General features: G+C 46.3%; 1 protein-coding gene across 6 annotated transcripts in view; it reads left to right on the top strand.

Moving 5' to 3' along the window:
• The window catches only part of NCOA6 (nuclear receptor coactivator 6), a 43716-nt gene extending 30534 nt beyond the window's left edge, over positions 1 to 13182 (top strand). For 3 of the 6 annotated variants that reach the window (XM_059862886.1, XM_059862883.1, XM_059862885.1), the window contains 5 exons: positions 318 to 3320; positions 4864 to 4932; positions 6797 to 6833; positions 9596 to 9744; positions 12581 to 13182. In XM_059862886.1, coding sequence (XP_059718869.1) covers positions 318 to 3320; positions 4864 to 4932; positions 6797 to 6833; positions 9596 to 9744; positions 12581 to 12627 — 3305 coding nt within the window. In that variant the 3' untranslated portion in view covers positions 12628 to 13182. The other 3 variants (XM_059862884.1, XR_009488772.1, XM_059862887.1) reach the window with 3 other exon arrangements.
• The last annotated feature ends 2537 nt before the right edge of the window (positions 13183 to 15719 follow it).

The raw sequence follows: 15719 nt of genomic DNA, 5'->3' as shown, positions 1-15719 counted from the left end.
CTCTGCAATTGCCAGTGAAAGGAAGCCCATGGGCAGTTGAAGAGACTTGTCAGGTGGTGTGAACTTGGGTTAGTAGCTGATACAACACACTAAGAGATCTCCAGTTAAATCTCATGCAAGTCATACATTAAGTTAAACTATTTTTATGAATTAACTAAAATCTTTGGCTTTGCTTGTAAAGCCTGTTTCGGTAGTGTGGCTCTCCTCCAAGATAAGCAGGCTCCAGGCTGTACTTTCTATCCAATCCTGTTTGTTACAGAAATTCTGCTCCCTCTGATCTTTGGTTGGTTTTAACCATGTGTCATCTGTTGCCTTAGGTTATCCATCTCAGCCAGTGGAGCAAAGGCCACTTCAGCAGATGCCCCCTCAGCTCATGCCACACTCGCAGCAGCCCCAGCCCCAGCCTCAGCAGCAGCAGCAGCAGCAGCAGCCCCAGGCAGCCCCGCAGCAAGGCCAGGCACCCCCCCAGACACCGCAGCAGCAGCAGATGATGATGATGCTGATGATGCAGCAGGATCCCAAATCAGTCAGGCTGCCTGTGCCCCAGGGGGCTCACCCCCCCAGGGGACCCCTGAACCTGGATGTCCAGCGGATGCCAATGCAGCAGAGCGGGAACATGCCCGTGATGGTGAACCTCCAGGGGCCTGGGCCCGTGCCTCCCTCTCCTGACAAACAGAGGATGGCCCTGCCAGGCAACCCTCCTCTGGGAAATAATGCAAGAAAAATGGTTTATCCAGATAACGTACAGAATCCTTCCACCTCACCCCTCAGAGAGGTGTCATCAGTGTCCTCTCTTCCAGAAGGAGGTGGAGCTGAGGGCCCTCCAACATCAGGAGCTCAGAATAATGTCACATCTCATTTAGTAGTTTCACAGAACCAGTTAATGATGACAGGACCCAAGCCTGGACCATCCCCACTTTCAGCTGCCCAAGGTGCAAGTCCCCAGCAGCAGTCTAGTTCTCTGCCTAGTGCTCTTACACACCATTTTCCAAATGTTGCTGCCCCATCACAAACGTCAAGGCCTAAAACCCCAAACAGAGCGAGCCCACGGCCATATTACCCTCAGACTCCTAATAACCGTCCCCCCAGCACAGAGCCCTCAGAAATCAGCCTGTCTCCAGAGAGGCTCAATGCCTCTATTGCTGGTCTGTTCCCTCCCCAGATCAATATTCCTTTACCTCCCAGGCCTAATCTCAATAGAGGATTTGATCAGCAGGGTCTGAATCCCACTACTTTAAAGGCCATTGGACAAGCCCCATCAAATCTCACAATTAACAATCAGTCCAGTTTTACTGCCTCACAGTCACACAAGTTGGAAGGTGTGGTCATTAATTCGGGCAAACAAAGCAGCGCCGGAGGAGCAAAGAGAGCAAGCCCAAGCAATAGTCGAAGGTCCAGTCCTGGATCCAGCAGGAAAACTACACCAAGCCCTGGCAGACAGAATTCAAAAGCAGCTAAATTATCATTGACAACTCAGCAGAATCCATCTCTCTTGCAGAATGTGGAACTACAGAGAAATATGATGGTTAGTCCCTCTTCTTTGCCGACACCTGTGACTACAAGTTTTCAAAATAACTCCATGCTAAGTAACCAGAATCCCACAGTTTCTGTACCTGCTGCGACTGGCATTCCTGAAGACAATAAGGAGAGCCTTAGTGGGCCTCAAGATGCTGAGAGTCAAAATGCACAAGGTGCCCTAGGTGGCAAGGACCAGCCCAGTATGGAATTGAAAGGTGCCCCTACTCCAGAAATGAAAGTGCTGGTTCCTGAGGAACAGGCAAAAAAAGATGGGCAAGCCTTAGACAGCAGTAAGCTCCCAGTCATGGAGGAAAGTAAAGCCATGGTATCTCCAGCCATGAGGGAGGCACCAACTTCTCTAAGTCAACTTCTTGACAATTCTGGAGCTCCTAATGTGACCATTAAGCCTCCTGGGCTGACTGGTCTTGAAATGGCGCCAATAGTTCCCACTGGTGAGGAGCTAAAGAAGATAGCTGTCATTCCTCCACTGCAGGATTCATCCTTGAGCAAGGAGCCATCTAATTCACTTAGCCTGCCTCAAAATAATGAGCCCTGTCCAAATCCAGGGCACCAGGAACTGGGAGAAGTAAATGCAAGTGTGGCACAGAGTGTTCCTCCAGTCATGCAGAGGCCTGTTAGCTCTTGTATTTCGGGTCCTTTGCCTCCCAATCAGATAACAGTTTTTGTGACTTCCAACCCTATTACATCTGCTGCTAATACATCAGCTCCGCTGCCATCCCACTTGCAGTCTGCATTAGTGTCCACTGTTGTCACCATGCCTAACGTGGGGAGCAAAGTGATGGTTTCCGAGGGACAGTCGGCGGCTCAGTCCAACGCCCGGCCGCAGTTCATCACCCCTGTGTTTATAAATTCATCCTCAATCATCCAGGTGATGAAGGGCTCTCAGTCCAGTGCGATTCCAGCAGCCCCCATGACTTCAAACTCGAGTCTGATGCCTCAGTCGGTGGCGGTTGTTGGTCCTTTGCATATCCCACAGAATATCAAGTTTTCCTCCGGGCCCACTCCTCCCAGCACCTCATCCACCAGTTCTGTGTCCAGTATTCCCACCAGCAGGTCGCTCGTTCTGAATCCCTTGGCATCTCCCGTCCAGCTGCCTTCTTCTGCTCCTGCTCCTTCCAGTGTTCCTTCACAGCTGCCTGCTCAGCAAGCCAAGGACTTCAGCCCAGAGGAGACTTCCCAAGGGGCAGGGTCGGGTGAGCAGTGCCCTGTGCCAGCCGCCCAGTCGGGACCTGTTGTTTCCTCTCTGCTTACAAGCAGCCCGGGCTCTGGGAATAGACGCAGTCCTGTTTCGTCCAGCAAGGGAAAGGGAAAGGTAGACAAGATTGGCCAGCTCCTGCTGACTAAAGCATGCAAGAAGGTCACTGGCTCCCTGGAGAAAGGGGAAGAGCAGTACGCTTTGGATGGGGAAACAGAAGGTCAGGGACTAGAAACGTCGGTCCCAAATAGTTTGGCAACAGAGCAACCCCCAGCAGAACTCGATAACAAAAGCGGGACCCCTCCAGCACCCAGTGTAACGAAACCGAGCCCTTCTGGGCCCGGCAGCTCGGGCCTCAGCCCCGCGGCGGCCGCTCCCTCCTGCGCGTCCCCTGGCGCGCCCCCGAGCACCCCCGGTCCCGGTGCGCTCCCGGCCGCAGCCGCTCCGGCCGGAGCCCCCCCGGCAGCCCCGGAGCCCTCGGGCCCCGCCGCCAGCGGCGGCAGCCCCGGCGGGGGCCCGGAGCAGAGCGGCGGCGCCGCGGCCGAGGAGAAGCCCGCAGCACCCCCGGAGCTGCTGCAGAGCGCAGGTGAGTGCGGGGATGCGCGGGCGCGGGAGGGAGGGAGGGAGGGTGCTTCGGGAAATCCCGGGGGCTGCTCTCCCTCTCCCGGCGCTGCAGCCGAGGCTGACAGCTGCTCCTCTGTTTCTAACAGCTGAGTGATACACAGGCTTGTGTTCACCAAGATTCGAGTTCCAGATGTTTTATTTCACTTTCCGTTTACTGCTCCAGTGAGGAACTTGTCATGAGCGTATGATTCTGTAACTTCGTGTAACTGTTGGAAACAAGGAGGAAAAGTGGGTGCATCAGTAATTACAAATACTTAGGGTCGCTTTTATCCTGGTAGATACACTGGTATTCTGCTTTAGTCTTGCCACAGACTTTTGATTTTTGTAAATTATTTCAATTTATTGAATTAATTATGATAGTTTGAATTAATCATAATAGTACTATTTTCCTCTCGGGATAACCTTCATCCTCTAGGGAAATTTCTGAATAACATCCAGAACAGAAGAAAAAAACAACCCACACCAAATCCCTGGTTGTCTAGGGAAAAACTTAAATGCTCGTTTTGGAGAAATTAATGAAAACGTTAACTGCATCCAGTTTGAAAACATAAAATACCTTTACATCTGAGCTTTGCTATTTTAATTTGTGCATCTTGCAGACTTTATACATTACATTGGTGCTATTTCTTGATGCTATTTTTAGTTTATTGAATCTGCTGTGGATATAAACCTATCACTCTTGAACGAGCTGAGTGAGTGTTGCGCTTTACAAGATTAATTGGACACAGAAGATAAAATCATGGATGATAAAATCCACAGAAGTCAGGGGAACTGAAAACTTCAGCCTCAGTGTGACTTTCCCCACGGCTGTTGGATGTGGTAGCTGCATGCCACTGGGAAATGGAAGCTTCCTTTGAGCTTCACAGAAGGAATTTGATAGTCTTCCTTCTTCTATTTAAGCAGGAATGTTATACTTTTTGTCTTCCTGTTCTCTATCTCTATCTCTAAGTTCGCTATCACATTGAAAACTAGAAGGCATTAGCCCAAGAAAAATTATTTTTCCACCTGATCTTTTTACTTGGCAACCTAAGAAAGGTTAAGTCATCATCTTATTGCCAAAGACCTTCAAGGGCAGCTCTGGAGCATATTATGCACTTTAATTTAAAGAGTGAGGGCTCTGATTCATTAAAAATATACTATTTCCCCCCGGAATCTCTGTTGAAATTAACATTAAAAAATAGGAGACTAAGCTATTGAAGTATTAGGATTTCCTTTAATGTCACAGTCTGCTGAAAAACTCTTACCCTTAAAAATGTTGTTTATGATACTTCATTTCAGCACTCATTCTAGTTTGAGAAAACTTGCTTGGGATAGTTTTGCCAAAGTTTGTTTTAAAAGAGGAGGTGTGTGTGGTGGGAGGGAAGTGGAGGGTAGATTAAAAATATTGCATCTGTAAATGGCAAAGTCAGCTGGGAGAGAGAGCATTTTGTACCAGCCTGATCACACAACAGGAACTCCTTTACTCCCTTTGACAATAATGTTTTTTCCCTCCACTTTTATTCTAGCATCCTCTCAACATTTAACACAGAAAAAAAGTTCAGTTGCAACATCAGAAAGTACTGTTCAAAGAGCAGGTAAATCTTCCTTTGGAAAAGCAGAATAGAGGTGAACTAAATCCTTTATGAAAATGTATTTGTTTGAATGCATATTCAGCGGTCACTAACACACCGGGTATTTTGGGGGTCGGGTAGGGTTTTTTATTATTACTTGTGCTTTTGGGATTGTTTTACTTTGCTAGTTATGTTGTGCTTTGGAGGTCTCCAGAGCCTTGTGGGAGATTCAGGATGGGGTCAAGTAAAAGATGAAAAAGTCCCCAAGAAAGGCTTTAGATATTTAGTGTTAGATGGGAGGGGCTGGGTTTGTAACAGTACATTTAGTTTGAATTTGGAAGTTCTGTGCTGAGCTAATAAGACAGGTGTTTCTTTCATTGTACCCTTCTGAATATAGAAATATGTTCATGCCGTGCTGGGATTGTGTTTTAGAGTGGTAATCCTTTTTTTTTTCTTGTATTCAACTTTTAATGCCTCCCAGTAGTGTTTCAGAATGGAGCCCTGGCAGATGACTTGATGGTGTTCCCATTTATTATCATGGTGTTTCACCATCAGTTCTGAGGTGTTTTAAAAAAGTAATTCCCAGGTTGAGCAGGGAAAACAGATAGATGTGGGCTTACTTATGGGAAGTGCCACTCTCCATCTATTTGCCATCTCTAATCTGATTGGAAATAGGATTTTCAGGAAGTAAAAATCGTACAAAATGGTTTTCTTTGAATTTCCACTAAGGCAAAGGTGGTCATAGGCCCTTGTTTTTTCACACCTGATTCATTGCCCTGTGCTGCTGTGACTGTACTGGGGGTTCCTGCTGGGGAAAGCACTGATGCTAATCCATTTTTTGCTGTTGGATAATCTCCCAGTTTAAATTTTGGGTGGGAAGAAAGGTAACTCCTTTCATTGCTCAGTCTCTTCTTCCTTAGTCCCCAAGACATCTGTTTTTCTCAGACAGTGCTATATCCCTCTACACTGAAGAAGCTGATGTTCCAACACTGCAAATTCATCCTGGGAGGACAGACATTACCTATTCTCTTACTTTTTAAAATGCCTCTATTCACTGTGCCCACTCTAGCAAACTGAGGGCTAAATTGCTGTCAAAGGCAAAGCCCCAGTTTGTGTCCCTCTGGCCCCAGGTTTGATGGGGAAATTGAGCTGGCAATGAGACAAAGCACAGGGGGTTCATCCATGACGTTGCAATGTTAATCCCTAAATCTCTGGCAGTTCCTCATGAGAGGGCCTCTCAACAAAGGACACGATGGATATGGAGAGAATTAAAAGACAGACAGTAAAAAGACTTGACATTTTATGTGCTGAAAAGGAGAGCTGTTACTGAGGTGAAGACCCCAAAGGAAACCTGACCTGTGTGTACAAAATCACTGAGTGAGATAGAGAAAACAGGTCAGACTTCTCTTTGCATCATCTCCACTGAGATATTTTCCAATTCTGTACAAGTGGAATTGGGCTTCAGAAATTTGTCATTAGAAGATATTGCTGGGAGAGGCAGTTGGGTTAAGGCAAAATTTTACCCGCACAATAGAGGCAGATGGGTATTTTTAAGGGTACTTTTTAAAAAATTAATAAAACCTAGAACGTTTAGTAGAAATAAGCTGTCTAAAATGGAAGTTTAAGAAGGGAGAAGAGTGTAGCCAGGGAGTTTCTCTATAGTTTTCTTCTGCAGGGCTTTAATTTTTCCCTGTCTTAGTTGATTGCATTCTCCTGAAGGCTGTAATCAGACCAAGCACTTGGCCAGTGTGGTATTTTGGCTTGCTTTGCTTTGAGAGAAGCTTATCCTTGAGATCTAATATGTGATAGAAAAATGTGAGCTAGTCATGCCTTGACAGCAGGTATGTACCTCTACAGCAGACTTTAAAATTATCTTTTTCTTTTGTAGAACTTGAGACAAATGCTGCAGTAGTTGCTGGTCAAAGGTAAGGAGATAGTTTGTAGATTCAGAGTAGATATAGCTTTCATGGGAGGAAGTCCCTTTCTCTTTGCTTAATTGCTTAACCTCTGCTACTACTTTTCACTTTCTTGGCCATATCTTTTTTTTCCTGCTAAGAAATCAGGCCAGTTGAATATACCAAACCATTGCTGAAATGCAATGAATATAGGGTAACCTTTTCTTTAGTCTGTGCTTTGGGAAATATTTCCTCTCATCCTTTCCAGCCTGGATGTTTCATGTCCTAGAAGGGTCTTGATGGTCGCACAGCAAATCAAAACTAACCCCCCAAAGCCTGCAGCTTAGCTGTCATGTGAACTTTTGTTTTCTGAAAGGAACTCTTTCAAAAGTTTGTTCTTCTGCCTTGAGGATTGTTTTCAACAGTTTTCCTCTATTTGCTTGTTAACACTGCCAAAACTTGATAAGAAAGCCAGGTAGAAACTCCATGTTGTCCTGGTTAAGACATTCGGTAATTAAAAGATATTATTCCAAATGGTTGTGTTCTGTCAGAAGAAAATACAATTTCCAAGACCTGCCTGGAAGATTCTAAACACCCCAGGTTCTCACTCAGTTGGCAGTGAGAGCCCCTGGGGAGGTTTTTGGCCAGGTTTTGGACACTGCCCTCATGGGTGGAGTGACCCCCTAGGCCGGGCCAAGAAGGGCAGCCCCTTGGGGGGTTCCTCAGGAGATGGGGCAGTGCCTTCGTTTGTAAGGGAGGGAATGCAGTACATTTCCTCAGATCAGGAATGGCTCTGAATGGAATATTTAACCTTATCTATCTTCGTTTGGACTGGCATCTGTCAAAGACAAGCTGAAATTTCACAGCGAGTTTTCTTCAGGGTAGAATTTTTCTGAAAAGCTGAAGGTGGAACATAGGTAGCTGAGCAGATTCTCCAAATGAAGTGGCCCTAGGTGACAATGTCCAAACTCACCCGGCACATCAGATTACCACAAGGGCATTTTCAGGGTTTTTCTGAGCAAGACTGGAAAAGAAGGAAAGTTTGCAGGCAATCTGCAAACTGCAGTCTGGTGATGGCTGATACAGTGGGTAGCTTTGAGTATGTTGAAGCATACAGGACAAACCTTGATAGAATCACAGATGGTTTGGGTGGCAAGGGACCTTAAAACTTTCCTTCATGCCATGGGCAGGGTCACCTTCCAGTATCCCAGGTTGCTCCAATCCCAGTCCAGTCTGGCCTTGGACATATCCAGGGATGGAAAAAGCTTCTCTGGGCAACCTATGCCAATTTCTCCCTAGCAACTAATCTAAACCTATTCTCATTTAAAGCAATTAAAAACCTTTTAAACCTTAGAGGAACCTTGCAACCCATAAACCACTAGAAATATTTTCACTTGGAGTAATTTTATTTCCTCCTATAAAAGGAGGGAAGTGATGTGCTGCTTCCTATGAGACAATCCCAGCTCTGGATTTAGTCACTAGACTCTGTAAAAATTACCTTTACTAACTGAACTTTGGGTGCTGATGCCTGTTTGCTTCTCTCTGGGAAGCACCCACCTGTTTGGGGGATCCACTTTGTAGATGGCCCATTATGCTCCATTTTAGGGAAATAGATTTCAGTATTTTGTATCTGAGATAATCTACAATCTATGGTCTCCTCTGCTGTATCTTTCCTTGAGTATGTTTGTCTCTCCTTCCATTGAGAAACTGTTTTATTTCAGGTTTCTGTTAGTTAACCCTAAAGTTTGTGTGGTTTTAGTCCTTCCCCTCAAAGCAGGACTTGTCTGAAGGGTGACACTGCAGTGAGGTCTCTGTCACACACAGCTCACCCTGTGCTGTGTCTTCACTCCAGTCTCTGATTCAGGCACCCTTTCCTGAAATCCTGCAAGTTGTCACCCAAAGGGCCTGAAATGAATTTTCTTCTTTTCCATTATCGACAGAATAATTTATTTCATTAATTACTAACCTTTGAATTCACACAAGAGAAGTTTAGTTTAAACTTCTGAAACTGCTTAGTCACCAGAAATTGTCTGGCAAGAATCCATTAAGAAGAAAACACCCAAAACTCAGTATGAATTTACTAAGAGAGATAAAATAAAATAAGATTTTAATTACAAAATGTAGCACTCCCTTTATTTTCTGAGTAGCAAGAAACAGATTTCCACAGTACCTAAAATTATTATTTTATAGCAGAAAAGCTTTTTGTTACCAAAAAAAAAAAAAAAAAAACAACCAAACCAACGGGTTTTGACTTCAAGCTTTAAAACCTAAATAAAGTTTTAAAAAACCCTTTTTTTAATATGTGAAGAAATCACTTGGATTAATGGAGTAAGTCTTTTTAGCAAACCCAAAAGTTGGCATGCTCCCTGGAGAGTTCTTAATTCCTCCTGACGTTCATCTGCAATTTCAGCTCTGCACTCCACACTGCAGCAGTCTCTAATGTAACCTGTTTGCTTTTCCTAGACTTCAGTAATGGTGGCACCTGTGGAAAACAGAGCAGACAATTTATAATGCGTCTAATTTCTTGGTCTTCTTATGTTGAAAATATTCTTTTTGAGGACTTCTCAATTCTGTATCCTCTGATAATTTTTGATAGAAATGGACTATACTCTGGCTTACTCAGGTCATTCTTCATCTGCTAGAACTTCTGGTATCTCTAGCATTTCATGTCTTCACTGCTAATAGTCCGGAACTGGCACCTGTGTCGGGCCATCCTCCAGCTTGTCTGACTTGCATAGAAAAACATAATTCTTCTCACACTTCATCAGAAATGTTTTGTCCCACTTTATTAGTAATGAGACAAAAGAGAATTGTGAAAAGTCTAAAACTCCAAGTAGAAGAAATTCAAGAACAGAGGATTCTGCCGCTTCACAGGAAGCTGTAGAGAACGGGCAGCGCAAGAGATCCTCGCGACCCGCGTCCGCGTCCGGCACAGCTAAAGGTAACACGCACAGCCCCCCTTCCTGGGGAGAGGGCAGCTCCTAGCCTGCTTCCCCAGGGGTGTGCCCTGGCAGTAGCTGCCTCGTAGTGCTGGTTTGCAGCTCGTACACCTTGGGTGCTTTATCTCTAGTTTCAAGGATTTAGCCACAGGCTGGTCTTGAAGTGTTTCCCGACGTCCGCACTGGCAGTAAATGCTGTATGAATTCCTCTTTGGTACATCTGTGGAACTTGTTTTTTGCAGCACTCACCATCACAGTGTTTGGCACCTTGCCTAGTTGAATTCTCTTTGCAAAAATGTGTTGCTGTTGGAAGGACCGTACTGAGATCAAAAAGTGACATTTTTCTTTTCCTGAAGCCTGAAAGTCTTCCCAAGTGCACGGTCAGTTCTTGCCAAGTCAAATGCCATGGTTCAGGCGCGCTCCAGAGGCTGCTGAGGTGGCAGCCAGGAGCATCAGGGAGTGCTGTGTGCTAGCACAGAGCCTCAGCTCTGCTTCACAACAACATCTGAACTCCTGAAGTTATTAACCCATGACATTAGCAGGTGCTGACGTGCCTTACTCCTACCCAGGTTACAGTTTTTAACAATTATGCAGCATTTGTGTGATGTGCACGGCCCAGTGCCAGGCTGAAGCTAATTCTGTCAGCTTCTTGTGTTTAAGGGTCAGAAAAATGCTGATGGACCAAAGTTATACAAGAGAGTAGAGAGAGACTGTCAAGAGGCAACATTGGACCACTATTTTAAAGATAATATACAGAACAAAGAGGTACTGATATAAAATGATTATAAAAGGAAGTCAAGTTGAATTCAGCCACCATTTCCATACTGGAGGTACTGAAGTGTGTGCTAAGAATATTGTGTTGTCAGAGTTTCAGAGAAGCATTCCAGCTTTACGTCATTGCGCAATGACTCCCAAAGATTACACAGGGGACCTATATGTTCTGCACTTTTGTGACTGCTGAATTTAATTATATTTACTTCTTGTGGCAGGACTGTGCAGAAGAATCTGAGTTTGTATTGTAAAAATAAATTCTCTTTCATGATTGTGAAAAAAAGTTTGAAAAATGTGAAGCCAGTGTAAAATCCCTGCCTGTGTTTGAGGGGATCTGGAGCGTGTGACCTGCCCCACATGCTCTACTGGGTAAACCTAAAGATGACAACCAGTGACACTTCCAATTCTGAAAATGTGGGAACGGGAAAGTGCATCAAATTCAAATAATACCAGAATTCTCACAGGGGTTTGTGCTGGCTGTGTAATTCATTTACCTCTGTAAATAAAACCTTTGCTTTTAAGTCGTGCATCTGAAGCTGCCACAATGTCCAAGGGCTTTGCTGGACACTTGGATGCAGTCTGCAGGGGACACCTGGCTGTGCTGCCTTACCTGTGAGCACACAGCTGCTCCTGAGCTGTGGAGAATGAGCCAAACCAGGTGCTCTGGACAAGCTGCACATTAGTGAGGTGGCTGCAGGAGTGTCACCTGGTTTGTCACCCGTGCCTGCTCTGTTGTACATTTTTGTTAGTGAATCAGAGCTTATTATTCTGGTTTGGTTGCTCCTGTCCTCATTATGTTACCTGTGTCCTGAGAAAGCCCCAATCCATGATAAAAGGAATGTGGGGCTGGGAGGAGTTACCTCTTGAGATAGAGGCTGTTTAAAGTCATCATTAGGAAAAAGAAATCAGCAGGGAGAAAGAAGCAGACTTTGACCAGCTGGAGTAGGAACTTGGTGGCTAAGCCTGGGGAAGGAGGAGGCAGAAGGGTCACTGGGACAGAAGAGGGGGACACACAGGAGGGCCAGCCCTGCCCACTGTGTCTGGCACACTCTGGGTGTAGGGTTTGGGAGGTGCTGCTGATGCTCCCAAGGGACTGAGACGGGAGCTGAGTGCTGCTGGCCCGCTCCTCCTCCCAAACACAGAGCCTTGAGCAGCAACAAGGGTGGCAACAGCTGCTGCTGAAGGTACTTCAAAGTCAGTCCTGCTGCTTGGAAGGCTCCAGGCTGGAGTCCAGCCTTCTGAGATGTTTCACTTCTGAAAATTGGTACTGTCCTGGAGTTTTCCCTTTTTGGAGTACTTTTCCAGCAAGGGCTGCTTTTAGCATTTACTGTACTTTTGAGTTTGTTAAATTTTGAAATGTTGATTGTTTTTTCTAATTCCACATGTAACAGCTGTGGAGTTGTACTGCTGCTATTCTAATTTTAGATGGGCTTGGAAATTTTTTTCCCTATTGACTCTTAAAATGCACACAGCTGCAATAGTTTTTGGAAAACATTATGAAGAGCCAAAGAGACATTGCCAACATTCAAAAACACATTTTAAAAAAGATCTAAAGATGCAAATGCCTTTGGTCTTTACTCTTTTTTTGTTTTGAAATGGAAACTTAGTGCCTTGGTGAGTGCACTGGACATGTCATCTGCTGTCGCCGTGGCCCTGCAGGTGTTAACATTTGTGTCTTTCTGCATCAGCTGTGTTCCTGTGACTCAGTGCACGCTGCAGAGACTCATTTTCTAGTGACCTTCTAGGAGCTCAGACAGCTGGGGTGCTGGCTGGCATGGCAGAGTGGTTGTGTAGCACCATCTCCTCCTGTGGCACGTGGGGGACAGCACGTGGGGACAGTTCCAAACCCTTGGCTCTTCTTTCCAGGCTGTCCTGTGAGGTTTGCAGGAGTGCCCAGCTCGGGGCCCAGGGGTGCCCCAGCTGCTCAGGAGTCTGTCCTGGTGTGGGGAAATCCACCAGAGCACACACTCTGGTGTGAGTTTGGAACAATGGCAGGGCAATCTGTGCCCCTCTGGGGAATGGCTTACCGACTGCATATCCATGCTTCTTTTCTTCTCTTGATTTCAGAAACGAGTGCCAGTGCAATGCAGTCAAAAAGAAGAAAATCCAAGTAAATTACTGCATGGAAACATGAGACTTGTAAATGAGTGTGAATTTACCAATAGCAATTTTGAGCTGTGATTTTTGTTTTTTAAATAAAATTCTGTACAGTAAGTAATTTTAATATTATACTGTTCCCAATAAATGATTTTTTTTTTCTAAAAAACAGATAAATAGATATAAAAACTGGGTTCTTCTAAAACCCCCTGGATTTGCAACGTGAAGTCAGGGTTAGCACATTAGGGTAATGTGTTTGTATGAAATGGAAGGGGAGGGGAAGACAATTGTAAATTTATTTGTTTCCAATTTTCATAAACAATTTAGAATACAGGCGTGTCATTTTTGGGTATTAAAATAATGTAATGTGCTGTTGTTTAAGTACTGTATGTGAATAGCAGTCAGAGGGTTTATAAACAAACCCCATGTTGTTTGGAAATGTAAATAATTTTATTATATAGTCGATCTGATGTATTTGTTGTAGAAATGGACCAGTGAAACAAAAAATAAATTTAAGGGTTTGTATAATGTGGAGTCCCTCATGCTCTAAATAAATGTTATTGTCCTATAAATTGGGTTGAATTATTATTAGCAACAACAGCAGCATCATTCCAAACAGGAGGATTGGAGGGATTATTTAGAGCTCTGGGCTTGCAAGCTCCTTTTATGTAGATTCAGCAAGGAATTTGTTTAACCACAAACAAATTAACTGATGCAGCTGTTCCTGCAGAGCAAGGGAGCACAGGAGGGGCACCTTGCTGCCCCCGGGGCTGCACAGGCAGCAGAGGAGCCCCAGCAGCCTGGCTTCCACAGAGGGCAGCTCAGCAGGGCCAGGCAGGGAGAAGGCTCAGTTCCACAGGACACAGCAGTAGCTCCATCCCTCGGTCTGGAGCTCTGCTGCCATCGGCCCTGGGAGGTGCTGCCGTGGAAAGTGGGTCAGGCTCCTTCCTGGGAGAGCCCAGAGCCTGAGCTCTGTGCACACACACTGCCACCTCTTCTCTTTCTTGCTGAATTTTAAAAGTATGTATCTGAAAATGCTGATTAAATATAAATTGTTATTAAATAGAAGTTGTCAGCTTTTATAATCACAGAAATTAGCCATTTGTGCGCAAGGTAGGAGGCACTGAGTGAGGCCAATGTCACAAGATCATTGGGGTTGGAAAAGTCCTTTAAAACCATCAAGTCCATCTGTTCCCCTAGCACAGCCAAGGCCACTAACCCATGTCCCCAAGTGCAGCATCCACACATTTTTAAAATCCCTCCAGGGATGGGGACTCCACCATTGTCCTGGGCAGCCGTGCCAGGACTTGACAGCGCTCTTCCATTAAGAAATTTCCCCAATATCCAACCTGAACCTCCCTCGTGCAACTTGAGGCCATTTCCTGTCATCCTTGTTCCCTGGGAGCACAGCCTGACCCCACCCAGCTCCACCCTTCTGCCAGGGAGTTGTGGAGAGTGAACGTTTCCCCCGAGTCTCCTTTTCTCCAGGCTGAGCCCTTCCAGCTCTCTCACCTGCTCCTGGTGCTCCAGCCCCTTCCCCAGCCCTGTTCCCTTCTCTGGATACACTCCAGTCCCTCAATGCCTTTCTTGCCATGAGGGGCCCAAAACTGTCCCTGGGATTGGAGGTGCCTCACCAGTGCCCAGCACAGGTGACAGTCAGTGCCCGGGTCCTGCTGCCACCCCATGGCTGGTGCAGGCCAGGTGTCATTGGCCTCTTGCCCACCTGTGCACACCAGGCTCTTGTTTAGCTGCTGTCACCAACACTCCCGAGGCCTTTCCCACCAGGCAGCTTCCAGGCACTCTTCAGTGTTTCCATCCTCCCTGCCAGGGTGTGGCTGCTCCTGTCCCTGCACAGACACAGCTGATGTGGGTACAGGAGCCCCCCTATCTTTGCTGGGTCCCCACTCTCCCTTGGGGCTCACCTTGCCCCATACTTGGCCTCGCTGCTCCTGTTGCTGCTCAGGTTGGGTGGGAAGTTTTGGAAAATGAGGACAAAGTCCACAAAACTGGAAGGTCTTCACAGAAAAGGTCCCCATCCCAATAAACCAGGGGAAGAGAGGGGATGTACTTCAGGTTTGTGGGAAATACCACCCTGTGGGGAGCAGACAGGCTTGAGGTCAGGGTCACCATTTACAGGGACATGGACCTTGGGAAAGAAGAACTGCAAGATCTGACCACTGGGAAGGAGCCTTGGAAGGAGCAAAGGGCCCCTGTGCTGGTCCTCTGAGCAGTGCTGGACTTGGGAGCAGCTCACAGTCCTGGAGGAGAGCTGAGCCAGGCTGTGGGCAGGGAGGGCAGCCTGTGGGGCAGGGAAGTGATCCCTTGGCATTTGGGGATCTGGAATGACATCACCTGGTTTCCACCTCCCACCCAACCACGAGCTGTTGATAACGTAGAGGAGACACAAGACAGGGCCACCAGGATGGCCTGGGTTTGGAACACCTGACCAAAAGGAGACATTGAGGGAGATGGGCTCCATTGCCCTTTTGTGCTCTGCAGAAAATGGAGCCAGGATTTGACAGAGATATGGGCTGGGAGACAGGGAAAGACACCACCAGGACAAATGGAAAGAGAGGAGCTTCTGACCAAGCAGCAGAAACTATTCCCCCCGGCATGCAGTGGCAGGATCTCTCTCTCTCTGGAGAATGTCAAGCATTGGCTGAACAAAGCCCTGTGGTCTGAATTCAGTAGCAGGAATGTTGGACTGGACCTCCTGAGCTCCATCCATCCCAATAACCCTAGGCTTTGTCTCCAGCTGCCAAATTTGGTTTTCCCATAAGAAGGTTTATCAAAGCTATGAAAGCTCACTCCCAGCTATTTTTTTCATTACCAGTTTCTAATCTAACATTTCTCTGAAGTGCTTTTCCCAGCAGCTGGGGGGTCTCAGGTGTCTCCTTGGCTTGGCTCTACTGGAGGAACTGGCACAGCCACTGGGCTGGGCAAGCCCCATCCCACCCCTGCCCAAAACTGCTCATGGCCACGTCTCCTCTCATCCTGAGTATCTCCAAGGATGAAGGCTCCTCAACCTCTCAACCTGCTCCTGTGGCCAACCACCCTTGCAGTGAAAAAGCATTTTCCTATCTTTTAGAGAAACTTCTTTTTACTTCAG

Source organism: Haemorhous mexicanus, chromosome 18 (assembly GCF_027477595.1).
Source record: "Haemorhous mexicanus isolate bHaeMex1 chromosome 18, bHaeMex1.pri, whole genome shotgun sequence".
NCBI classification, from domain to species: Eukaryota; Metazoa; Chordata; class Aves; order Passeriformes; family Fringillidae; genus Haemorhous; species Haemorhous mexicanus.
Note: the sequence above shows the minus strand (reverse complement) of the source record. Positions and strands in the feature narration are given on the sequence as shown.